This window comes from Berghia stephanieae, chromosome 4 (assembly GCF_034508935.2).
Source record: "Berghia stephanieae isolate SIO BIC M18660-M18661 chromosome 4, UCSD_Bste_1.3, whole genome shotgun sequence".
Taxonomy (NCBI): domain Eukaryota; kingdom Metazoa; phylum Mollusca; class Gastropoda; order Nudibranchia; family Aeolidiidae; genus Berghia; species Berghia stephanieae.
The window spans coordinates 80,629,471-80,642,537 of NC_088363.1; the positions used below are offsets into that span (position 1 = coordinate 80,629,471).

At 36.4% G+C, this 13,067-nt stretch overlaps 1 protein-coding gene across 50 annotated transcripts in view; it reads left to right on the top strand.

Moving 5' to 3' along the window:
* Nucleotides 1-13,067, top strand: part of LOC144971354 (uncharacterized) — a 187,357-nt gene that overhangs the window by 115,534 nt on the left and 58,756 nt on the right. For all 50 annotated transcript variants that reach the window (XM_078912090.1, XM_078912096.1, XM_078912104.1 and 47 more), the window contains exon 7: nucleotides 7,881-8,133. In XM_078912090.1, coding sequence (XP_078768216.1) covers nucleotides 7,881-8,133 — 253 coding nt within the window. The remainder of the gene's footprint in view (nucleotides 1-7,880; nucleotides 8,134-13,067) is intronic.

Below are 13,067 nucleotides of genomic sequence, written 5' to 3' on the forward strand. Positions count from 1 at the left end.
TATCTATCTACCTACATATATATCTATCTATCTATCTATCATCCATCCATCCATCCATCCATCCATCCATCATCCATCCATCCATCCATCCATCCATCCATCCATCTATCTATCTATCTATCTATCTATCTATCTATCTATCTATCTATCTATCTATCTATCTATCTATCTATCTATCTGTTTTTTCCCACATATCCAAACATCTATCTCTATATCTAATCTAATCCTTTTATCTACTTTCAATCCTCAAACCTACATCTATTTTTCCCCCACACTTTCTTTTGTGCTCGATAACGTCATCATTCTTAAGCATCAGGGAATTCACTTTTTATTTTCTCTAATTACTTGTTTCCTCTTATTTTTTACATTTATTTTTTTTATACCTTCTCTTTTCAGTTTAAATTTCTTTGATGACGACATTCATTATTTCTCCTACGGATTCCACATTACAATAATCTCCCGCCTGGCCTCTTCTTCTTCTTCTTCTTCTTTTTCTTTTTCTTCTTCTTCTTTTTCTTTTTCTTCTCATCCTCCTCCTCCCACTTTGCGCCCCCCCACCTCCCCCATCCCCACTTCCCCTCTCCCAACCCCCCCTACCCCGCCGTCTTCACCACTCACCCACCGCCACCGATGTCGCCAAACGCAGCCAGCAGGTCACCGCGCCCTGCCAGTGTCATTCAACATTGTCGCGACAACCTGTAATCTTTGATGTGGATTTTAAATTTTACAATTCCTTTCTTGTTTCCTCCATGTTTTTTTTTTTTCTTTACTTTTTCAAAAAAATTCACTTCTAGAGATTGCCTGCTCGTTATAGCTATGTTCCCATTGGTTCCCTTTTATCTTTTCAAAAAAAAAAAATTCTTTCTTTTTTTTTTTCTTTCAATTTTTTCCCCCTCTCTTCTTCATCGCATTATCTCTCTGTGCTTAGGATGATATCATGATATGGACTCAGATTATGGGAAAACATTTGCTTTGTTTCATTTTTGTTTATTTATACGTTTAAAATGCAAACTATCAATCTCTCCCCCCCCCCCCTCTCAATTCCACCACAACCCCTCCCTGCCCATTTTAAAATCAACTCGATAGAGGTCAGCTTGCCATGAGAACCGCTATGTCTACCTTTACAATTTCACGCATATTACGTAAATTTGTTTTTCATTTTCATAATATATAAAAATAATTTTTTAGGTAAAGGATTATACCTCAGGTACTTATATTAATATTTATATAATATATACTATATTATATATATATATATATATATATATATATATATATATATATATATATATATATAATATATATATATATATATATATATAATTTAATCCCAAAAGAACTTGAGATTTTGTATAGTTCAATTTCCACTAAACTTGCTCAAAGCGCTTTATGTAGAACAACAAGAGATGAAGTGAGTAGAAACGTGCGAGAAGACTTCAGAGAACAAAAATTTTTGGCAGCGGTGATGAAGGTTTGAACGAGGCAAGACGCCTGTTAGGCGATATTACACTTTTTTTTAAGATAGCGAGTTGGACATGAATTCACTAAATTTGCTCAAAGCGCTCTATGTAGAACGTGACAAGACGCCTGTTAGGCGATATTACACTTTTTATTTTTAGATAGCGAGTTGTACATGAATTCACATGTTGATAATATCTATGCAAAAGTGTAAATTCACAACTCAAGAAAATTGCTATTGTACGAACCTACTTGACTATAACGATGTAGCGAAAAAGCTAATAACAACATTTATATTATCAAGATTAGATTAATGTAATAGAATTCAGTAGTCTGATGTCACGCCGCCCGGCAACGGCGGCCATCTTGGTTTGAAACAAAGAAAATCATTACTTTTTATTCTTCATGCTGGCTAGAACTTTTCATTCCCTTTTCATATGCCTTGTGATCAGAATGTGTAAAAGTCAAAACATGATCAAATTGATGGGGTTTTTTTTCCTCTGGATACGCGTTTAAGCTCGCCGGAGAAATATTTCATACGGCGTCCGCCATTGTTCCGATAGTTTAGAGTCAGTGTTACTAAGTTACCATGCGTCACTAGGAAGGAAGTGACGTTATGACTGTTGAAGACTATTCTCTTTTGGCTGGGATAACTAAAGACAAAATTTTAAGACTTCAAACAATTCAGAATAGAGGTGCACAATTGATTACCAAAAAAAAAAAAAAAAAAAAAGAAGAAAAATAACAGATACGAACATTCGCTGCCGCCCATTCTGTTTGAATTGCATTGGTTGCCAGTGAAAGAAAGGATTGAGTACAAGACCGATGATATCTCCTTTAGATGTCTAAATGGTTTAGCACCCAGGTATCTTAATGAATTCATAAATGTTACAGTGAATGACGTAATCAGTCGGCTGGTGAAAAGGTTTGAACTGAGATATTGCCAAGTTTAGTTGGAGGTCCATTTTTAACCAAAATGAGTTCTTGTCATAAATGATTAAATCAACACTTTTTGTACTTCTTCTGGAAATAACAAAGTTTAATTTCACTTCTAAATATTTTTTACAACTAGTCAAAAAGTATGGCATTTGAGAAAATTTGCTGGATTCCTTTCCCATACATCTGACCATAACTTCATGAAAAATCAACCCAATTACTTGAAATGAAATTTAAATTGCTCTGGGGAGCATATTCTTTAGAAAATGAAAAAAAAAATTTTAAAATCCAAATCCAAATTTTTCACCTTCCGACTGATTATGTCATGCACTGACACAAATATCTATTCTACATCTAGAATACTAGTCTTTATCTGACCACGCTAAACTTCAAGTAAACAACAAATCACATTATTTATTTTTTGGTGGGAGATCGCGTTTTCAACACACAAATATGGAACAATGTTCCCAGGGCTATTCGTGAAGCTTAAACATTACTTCTTTGTTTTTGTTTTTTAAAACAAAAACATATTATTAAGTCTCTGTCAATGTTTCACGTTTATTTGATATAGATTTTGTTTTAATTTATTTTTTCTTCTTTTCAGTAATAACCGAAAGTGTGTGAGTGCGTGTGTTTGTGTGTGTGTGTGTGTGTGTGTGTGTGTGTGTGTCCGTGCATGTTAGTGATATTTTAGATTGTCATTCTTGTAATTGTGAAGCGCAGAGAGCATGGCTAGGCCATGGTCATGCGCTATACAAGTGCTATATTATTATTATTATTATTATTATTATTATTATTATTATTATTATTATTATTATTTTTTTTATTATGATGATGATGATGATGATGATGATGATGATGGTGATGGTGATGATGGTTATTATTATTATAGTGAATATTATTGTTTTTATCGCTATGAAGTCATATTTCTTTTTTATCTCCCTGCCTGTAAATTTAACCAGCTGTCCATCCGTCTATATTCTCTAGGATTTTTTTCCATATCACCCCCCCCCCCTTTCTCCTTTCCCTCTCATCCTGTGTCTTTTCCACTCTCCACTTCTCTCTCTCTCTCTCTCTCTCTCTCCCTCTCTCTCTCTCCCTCGCTCCTGCTCTCTGTCTCCATCTCCTTATCTCTCTTTCCTGCTCTCCCTCCCTCTCTCTCTCTCTCTCTTTCTCCCTCCCTCTCTCTCCATCTCCTTTTTTCCTCAAACGCTCTCTCACTTTCTCTCTCTCTCTCTCTCTCTCTCTATCACTTTCTCCCCCCCCCCTCTCCCTCTCTCTCTTTCTCTCCCACATAACTGCCAAATGTTTTAGATCACCATGCCACCATAAGTGTCACACAGAACCCCCCCCCCCCCCCCACCCTTACCGCCATCTAATTTCTATAATATCAAATCTATATAATTTTACGACTCTCTCTCTCTCTCTCTCTCTCTCTCTCTCTCTCTCTCTCTCTCTGTCTGTCTATTTATCTATTTATCCATCCATCTAGCTATCTACCTACCTATCTACCTATCTATCTATCTATCTATCTATCTATCTATCTATCTATCTATCTATCTATTTATCTTCCTTTCCTTATATCTATCTGTCTGTCTATCTATCAATCTCACTTTTAATCACCCTATCTCTATCTCTCTCTGTTCTCTCTACCCTCCATCTCTCTCTCTCTCTCTCTCTCTCTCTCTCTCTCTCTCTCTCTCTCTCTCTCTGAATGTGTGTGTGTGGCTGTGTGTGTGTGTGTATTTGTGGCAGTTCTCTCCTCAGCCTTTTAACAATAACTCTTATCTGAAAATTGTCTTTTCATTTTTTCAATATTCATGCTACATGGGCTGTTTAAAAAAAATAAATACTAATAATAAATTTTAAAAGAAGGAAGACTTAAAAAATAATAAAGTGCTAAATCGAAAACCTGAATGAATTTATGGTGTCTGCGACTTTTGGAATCACTTCAAATGCTCAGACAACTGAAATTGCTGGAAATGTTCTTGCAAACGTCAATTATTATGCTCGTTCTTTTATCCGAACAAGCGTTTATGCGGATTCTTCAGCAGACCGCAAACAATGGATGAATAATGTATAAGAAGATGAATTAATAATTTTTTTAAAAACATACACATATTTTATATAAATTTGAGTCATTTCAATTTCTAGATATGTGACTCAACGTTTCAATGTGGTATGATGCCGAGATAGGCTTTATACCGGAAGTTGAAAGTCGAACTAAGAAACTGAAGATCTGAAAAATGTGAAACAGTGCCAGTAAAATACAAGGAAAACAAACTCTCAAACCTGGGAATTCATTTGAAGGACCAATTTTCTGGACATATTTTTTAAATACGTGTTGTTTTCAGAGTATAGAAGGAACGAACTTGACGTCACTCAGCTCTTTGTTATTGTTTTTAGTCAGCTTGATTTTATGATCAGTTTTCACTAAATTATATCAATCAGACTTAAACGTTTAAGGTTAAACACAGTTTTGTGTGTCGGTGCGTTATATCCGGCTGGCAGATATTATGATTTTTTAAACCTAACGCAAAGCATCAATCTATGTTGTTTTAACTCACTCAAACCTAGAGATTTTTGCTACTTTTCAAAATTGGAAAAAATGTATTAAAAATGAGCATGTACATAGATAGTTTTATTCAACTACCATTAACATGTATAAACTAAAAACATTAGCTTTGATACTTCGCCTATACTTTGTCTCAGAAAAATGTAATAAAAAGGCATGGGGTAAACGTATCAAGGGTAAACTACGGATTTAGTCGGTAATAGGGTTGAGTGAGTTAAGAGTATACGGTTGTCTCCACCTTCCCTCTCATGTTCTTGTCACCTCTCCACTCTCTCCGCATTCACCCACCTCCAATTGAAGAGTGGTCTGCCAAAACTCCCTATCTCCGTTTTTCCCCATTTTGAGATATTGGGGATTATTATTTCCCCTAAGATTTCTCATTCGGTTATTATTTATCATATTTAAACTTCAAATTCACACAAATCTAAGGGAAATTCGTGTGCCATTTGATGCTTACAATAAAGTTTACATTTCAATTTATCTCATGGATGGATAAAATGTTTAAAAAGTATAAAAATTGACTTGACGAGTTTTAGAAAACCAGTCTTCAATTATTTTTTTTATCTCTGTCTTATTTCACGTTTATTTTATTTTTTATTTTTTTTGTGTGTGTGGCGGCGAAAGGAAGAAATCGGTGGAGGAAGGAAGAAGGGATTGGGCGGGCAAAGTTGTGCATTTTTTAAATTTTATTTTACAGAGATGCAGACTAGAATGGAAAACTCGTTATTGTACGAAAGAAAATTTTATCGAATTTTTGTTTTTGTTGGACGTTGCAAAATTGAAGTTTAGCATTTTTATTTCTATTCTATTAGATCGATGTGTTAATGTTGTATTATAGCAAGAAATGAAATGGGTGGGGAAAGGGGGGGGGGGGGGGGGGGGATGAGAATTGCCTGTTTCGGTTTGCATAAATGCGGCTATATAGTCTTGTGGTATGACACTCTCTTACGGATTGGAAGGTCATGGGTTCAAGCTTCGCTCGGCGCATAGTTGAGTCCGTGGAAAAGGCTCGTCTTCACATTATCTCACCGAGCTCAGGTGTAAAATAAGTACCAGGCCGTTAAGAGCGTTGTCTCTGTCAGAAAAAAATTGTATTATGGAACAGACGCCATGTTTTGTTCTACATGTTATATTTGTTGTTTGTCAGGGACACTTTATAAAGCGCTTTGAGCACGTAATGTGGATATTGCGCTATATAAAAAAAAGCTCAAAGTTCAAAGACACGGGAGTAACTAAAAAGGGCTAAGGGTTAAGGAATAATTGTCAGCATTTGGATGATCAGCAATTTTGGTGATCTCAGATTTTTGGGTTGGCACCTCCGTATTTCACCATTGTTAACATCTCCGATTTTGGTATTGCTGGTTTCCAATTACATCAAGGACCTCTGCAATGCTGGACAATGGGATTTTCCAGAATTTTCCTTTCTTTTCTTTTCTTCGCTCTTCCTTATTTTATTTTCCCTCGGTAATAATTTGCTCGTGCAGGGGATTTTTGTTGGTGATTGGGGGGGGGGGGGGGGGGGCTGCAGAGATTTAGTATATCATGTAACGTATAATGAAGGAATGGATGGATGAGTGGATAAGAGGATAAATGGATAACTTGACGGTTGGATGAATAAATGGATGGATTGCTGGATTTGTGGATTGTGTTAGATGGATGGATGGATTGATAGATGATTGGATGAATAGATTGATAGATTGCTGGATTTGTGGATTGGTGGATGGATTGAACTCTGAATAGAAGGAGGGATTGATTGATGATGGATAAGTGGATGGATGGATTGATAGATGACTGGATGTGTGTATTTATAAATAGACGGATAATTAGATGTTTTAATTCATTGGTGGATGAGTGAATGGATTTATAGATAGATAGATAGATAAATAGATAGATAAATAGATAGATAGATAGATAGATAGATAGATAGATAGATTGATAGATAAATAGATAGATAGATAGATAGATAGATAGATAGATAGATAGATAGATAGATAGATGGTTTTATGATGATAGGTTCGCATACTTATAAATACTTACCTATATAGCGCGTTTCCACTGTTTCATCGCAGTCTGCTCGCTCCACCAAGATTGGTATAATATTCTCTTAAAAGGACATTTGGAATAAATATTTCATTTAATACAGAGCAAGTCGCCTGTAAGGTGCCATTTATGCATTATCGTTTTATACAGCATCAATCCCTATTGTGTTGCACATTATCTATTCCAAATTCTTAATCATGACTTGGACCTCATTGATTATAATTTTATTCAAGGCGTGTAAGAATTTGATTGTATCCATGCTTGACCTTACCTTATGTTACGTCATGCTATGTTATAGTAGTAGCCTTTAGAGGCATTAGGCGGCTCATGGAGCCGGAGTTTATCCCGCTTCCCATTGGGTAAATAGGACATTAGCAATTGCTTACTATCCTTTCGATAGGACGTCGGACTATCAAAAAGACTTTCCGCCAGATCTAACAGACCCAGCTTCCCAATCAGTGCTAGATGGACAAAGGGGGGGGGGGGGGTCAGAAAAAAAATCCCGACTGCACCCGGGATCGATCTCGGTCCCTTTGTTTCATTGTGAAGCGAGTGATCTATCAACTGAGCTATCGGGACTCCCGTTTATGTTGTACGTTACCTTTAATTGTTTACATATTAATTTTTTATTTTTGTTTACCTTCCCCAGATTTTCACCAGAAAATCTGACATGCTGATACTCTGTCAACATATTAAAAAAATATTATTGTTTACCTTCCCCAGATTTTCACCACAAAATCTGACATGCTGATACACTGTCAACATATTAAAAATATATTTGTGTTTACCTTCCCCAGATTTTCACCACAAAATCTGACATGCTGATACACTGTCAACATATTAAAAATATATTTGTGTTTACCTTCCCCAGATTTTCACCACAAAATCTGACATGCTGATACACTGTCAACAAATCCACAAGCAAGACCCCAAACCTTACAAATGCTCAACGTGTTCCAAGTCCTTCGCCAACTCGTCCTATCTTTCTCAGCATTCCCGCATACACTCCGGCCACAAGCCATACAAATGTGAGATCTGTGAGCGCAAATTCACCCAGCTCAGCCATCTACAGCAACATATACGTACGCATACAGGGGAAAAGCCTTACAAATGCATGCACCCTGGTGAGTACACGCTCCTGTCCTTCCTTCCTTTCGCTCATCTTCTATCTCCTTTTTCTTCTGCCTGCGTCGTCTTTCTATATCCTGTTTTCTGTATCTGTTCTAATTATCTATCTATCTATTTATCTTTCTATCTGTCTATCTATCTATATGTCTGTCTGTCTGTCTGTCTGTCTGTATGTCTTGTCTGTATTCTTCCATCTCTCTGATTTCAAACCTCTCTAATATCTCTGAAACAGATCTTTCCTATTTCTCTTTTATATTATTCATTCCCATCCTCTCTCTCTCTCTCTCTCTCTCTCTCTCTCTCTCTCTCTCTCTCTCTCCCATTTCTACAATTCCTTTCTCTCTCTCTCTCTCTCTCTCTCTCTCTCTCTCTCTCTCTCTCATTTCCATTTAAATCCTATTCTCTCTCTTCCCCCCACCCTAACCCCATCTATCCTCAGTTCTTCCTGTTTCAAATCTGAATCTGTCGTCTTGTTTGTTTCTCCTGTTTAAACGTCCACACGGCTGTGTCTCTATTTTTCCAGTCTGGTTGCTTCTTTGTTTCTTGGTTTCTCGTATTTATCGTATACGCAGGATAATATCACAAATCACATTTTCAAATATCTAAATAAATGTTTTTGCAGTTCAGTAAGTCTTTTTTTAAAGAAACAACTTGTCCTAAACCTTGCAATATTTCTGTCGGTACACATCGGGCAAGGTCATTTTCTTTATTTCCTGCTTGTCCAGTGGTTATAAAACATGTCTGAAAACGGTCCGCTATGAAATTTTGGACTTCAAATTTCGGTAGACCACAGTGAGTGGATGGGTGCATTTCGTACATGATAAAGACAGATACTCTTCATTATCAGAAGCTAATTTCATTCCGAAAACAGCTGTTGATGTCACAATTTGTTTTTTGTTTTTTTTTGGTGTTTTTTTTTTTAACTTTAAGGAACAGACTCAAAATCACTTTCTGTCACGTGTCTCAAAATCCTTATCGATAAAAATAAAATCAATTGACCAACTTTTTTGCGGTCCCCAATAAGACGGCTTTAGTGCCCAAGGACCGTGGACCCCAGTTTGAGAACCACTGCTATTTTATTTTCTTTTGGTTTGTGACTCCCCCCCCCCCCCTCCCGCCTTAAAATTATCTTCCGAGAGTGCCACCCATCTTCAGGGAAAGCCCCCCCCCCCCCCACCTAACCAATAAAAGTAAAATTAAGTGACCAACCCTTTCTAGGTCCACAATAAAATGAATTTAGTCCAGAACTGTCTGCCTACTGGAAATCTAAAAAATTCGTAGTTTCCAAGAGAAAAAGAAAAACAAAAATTCACTTTAAGTAGCTTCACAAATAAACAATTTGCCCTCAGCACGGTCCAAAACATGCTCCAAAGTCCTGAATATAAATTCTAAGGAGATAAACTTTCCTGTTCAACAAGATTTATTGAGTCAAAGAGACCTAAGCAGCTCTGTCACTGGAGCAAAACAACAACAACAACAACAATAATAATAATAATAATAATAATAATAATAATAATAATAATAATAATAATAATAATAATAATAATAATATATGGTTTTTATATAGCGCCTTAGCTCGTATATCAACAAGCTCAAAACGCTTAACAGTAACGTGACAACTTTCACTCAAACATACAACCACTCAAACATTCAATATGAAACAAAGCAATATAATTCTACAATGTTATATATTAAAAAGAAACGTTTTAAGATGTTTTTTTTTAAAAAAGAAGTCTGTATCATTACTGTCTCTGATATATCTTGGAAGGGATTTCCAGAGAAGGGGTGCCGAACATTCAAACGCATGCTCGCCATTACCAAAAAAAAAACAAAACAAAAAAACAAAAACAAAAAAACAGAACAAAAAAAGTGTGTTGGTCTTCTGCTCTTGATATTCAAGTCTTAATAAGATTGTTCGTAGGATTACCGATCTTTCCAGAAAATATGTCCGTTTTACGAAATAGCCGAGAACGTATATTCCTATTATACTCGATTACTTCATCCTGACCTGGCCAATTACAATTGAAGGCTGATTTTCACCCCCAAAAAGTCGATTTTTTTTACTTTTTGAAATTTTCCAACAATGAGATAATTGAAATGTAAATTTATTTTAAGCATCAAATGGCACACGAATTCCCTTAGATTGGTGTGAAATTGAAGTTTAAATATGATAAAATAATAGACCGAATGAGAAATCTTAGGGGAAATAATCCTTAATATCTCATAATGGGAAAAAACGGAGTTAGGGAGTTTTGGAAGAAAACCACCCTTCAATTTAAACTGTGTAACGTTTGTATTTTGTTCAAAAACTGACATTGTTGTGATATAAATAGGAATGCCACACGCGCCATTACTGTTGCCAAATGTAGGATTTGTCAACGAATATAGTCTATAAAATCTAAACCATCGTTTTAATACTGCAAGACAGTTTGCCCACGCACACCTTAAATAAGGTCTAAAAATCATTTCAAAACTTGACAGAATTTTGTCGTGTTCTGTTAAAAGAAAATAACCCTTTTCATGAAAGAGTTCTTAATTTAGAATCGTATGATCTCAGTTCCATTAGTATAAAGATTTCTCTCTCATTAACAGCACATGCCGTATAATGTCAACCCTCAATGGCATTGATATTGTCAAAGCGTTAAATTGAGCTTTTTATATAGCGCAATATCCACTAAATGTGCTCAAAGCGCTTTACAAGGGGTCCCTGGCCAACAGCGACATTTAACATTTAGGACGGGACATGACGCCTGTTAGGCGATGTAACAATTACTTTTTTCGGACAGAGACAACGCTGTAAACGACCAGGTACTCCTTTTACACCTGAGTACGGTGAGAGAATTTGAGTAAAAGCCTTTTCCAAGGACTCAACTATGCGCCGAGCGCGAGGCTCGAACCCAGGACCTTCCTATCCAAAAGCGAGTGTCATACCACAAGACCACATAGCCGCACGTAAAGCGTTCGTACAAAATGGATGCCTAATAACAGGCGATTGGTACCAAATGAATTAAAATATTGTTCCGTTTGATCTGAAGGGGGAATACATGAAAAATTGTGAAGCGCATTGAGCATGGTTTATCCCTGAAATTTATGCGAAATAGAAATAACTGTTTATGTGGGTTTTTTTTCTTTTTTTTTTTTTTCTTTCTGTGTTGCTTTTGTTTTATTTTTGTTTTAAAGCTGAGTCGTACTTAAAAAGAAAAAGGAGAAAACAAATAATGAATAAGCATACAATAAAATAAAATGAAATACATAAATAAAAAGTATTTTTTTTTAAAAAAGGGGGTGGGGGGGGGGGGGGGAGAAGAATGTGTTTGTTCACTTTTAATAGACAATTTGTTGGCTTCGTCTAGCTCAATGTTTACTCAATATAAAGTGCGTAGAAAATGCCACATTTACGATGTCCTTCACATTATCATTATATATATCATTATATTACAGAAATTAATGGCCGCTCCTATTGTGATTAACTCAGTCAATCCTAGAGATTTTTACCACTTTTCAAAATTGGAAGAAAAAAATGTATTAAAAACGAGCATGTGCATAGTTTTACTCAACTATCTACCATTACCATGCAAAAACGAAAAACATTAGCTTTGATACTACGCCTCAGAAAAAAATATGTAATAAATATGCATGGGTTAAAAGTATCTCCGGGTATACTACGGGTATAGTCGGTGTTAGGGTTGAGCGAGTTAATGTGTGGACCCTGGATCTCAAAACGGTATGACTTCGGGGAAGACAACTGGGACGGCTAAAGTACGGCTATGTGGTTTAGTGGTATGACACTCGTTTTCGGAGGTTCTGGGTTCGAGCCTCGCTCGGAGCGTAGTTCGAGTCCTCAGAGAAGGCTTTTTACTCACATTCTCACTACCTCCGTACTCAGGTGTAAAATGAGTAACTGGTTGTTACCAGCGTTGTCTCTGTCCGAATTAAAAAAAAAAAAATTCTTTCCTTTTTTTTTTTCTTTCAAATTTAAGAAATTATATTTCTTCTCCTTTATAAAGTTTTGAAATTAACCCTAAGTTTCATATGTTTGTGTGTTTGTGTGTGGGGGGGGGGGGGGGGGTAGGGGTCCCGATAGCTCAGTTGGTATAGCACTTGCTTCACACACAAAGGGACCTAGATCGATCCAGGATGCAGTCGAGATTTTGAAAATCTTCTGACCCCTCTGAACTACCCAGAAGTGATTGGGTAGCTGGCTTTGTAGGTTCTGACCGAAAGTACTTTGCGATAGACTAGCGTCCTGTCCAGGGGGTAACAAGCAATTGCTATTGTTCGTTTCACGCTACGAAAAAAAAAACGGGATAAACTTCGGCTTCATGGTCCCCTATTGGATCTGAAGGAATTATTACTTTTTAAAAGAAAAATATTTGTGGCTACATATTCATGTTTGTAGGGCTTGGTTCATCTCCGGGATAACATTAGCGCTTTGAGAGGATGGATCACATATTGATTATAGTAGGGCGGACAGTTCTAAAAACGGCATTCAACCTGTAAAACAGGTCATGGTCGTAAGTTGGTAATGCCAGGGGGAGAGGGTGCACTCTAAGACATGACAAATCACAAAATGACTCAAAATAACAATAATTTATAATCCACATATATATTTTAAAAAGACAAACAAACAAAACAAAAAAAAAAAAAAAAACGCGAAAGAAAGAAAAAAAAAAAGAAAAGAAAAACACCCTCTTTAGTGCCTTCAATGAAAACATGAATCTTTTTAGATGCTGTGCGTTTAGCCAAAATGCTCACAACATTCGCCATTCGGATATGACGTACCTACCTACACACAAAAGTATTTGGTCACCTTCAATGTTTTGATGTGTCCCCCCCCCCCCCCTCCCCCGCCCCGTCTCGATGCTGCCATTGTTAATACGTTTATGCCAGACCTGCTTCCTACTACGAAAACATCGTAAAAATACTAATT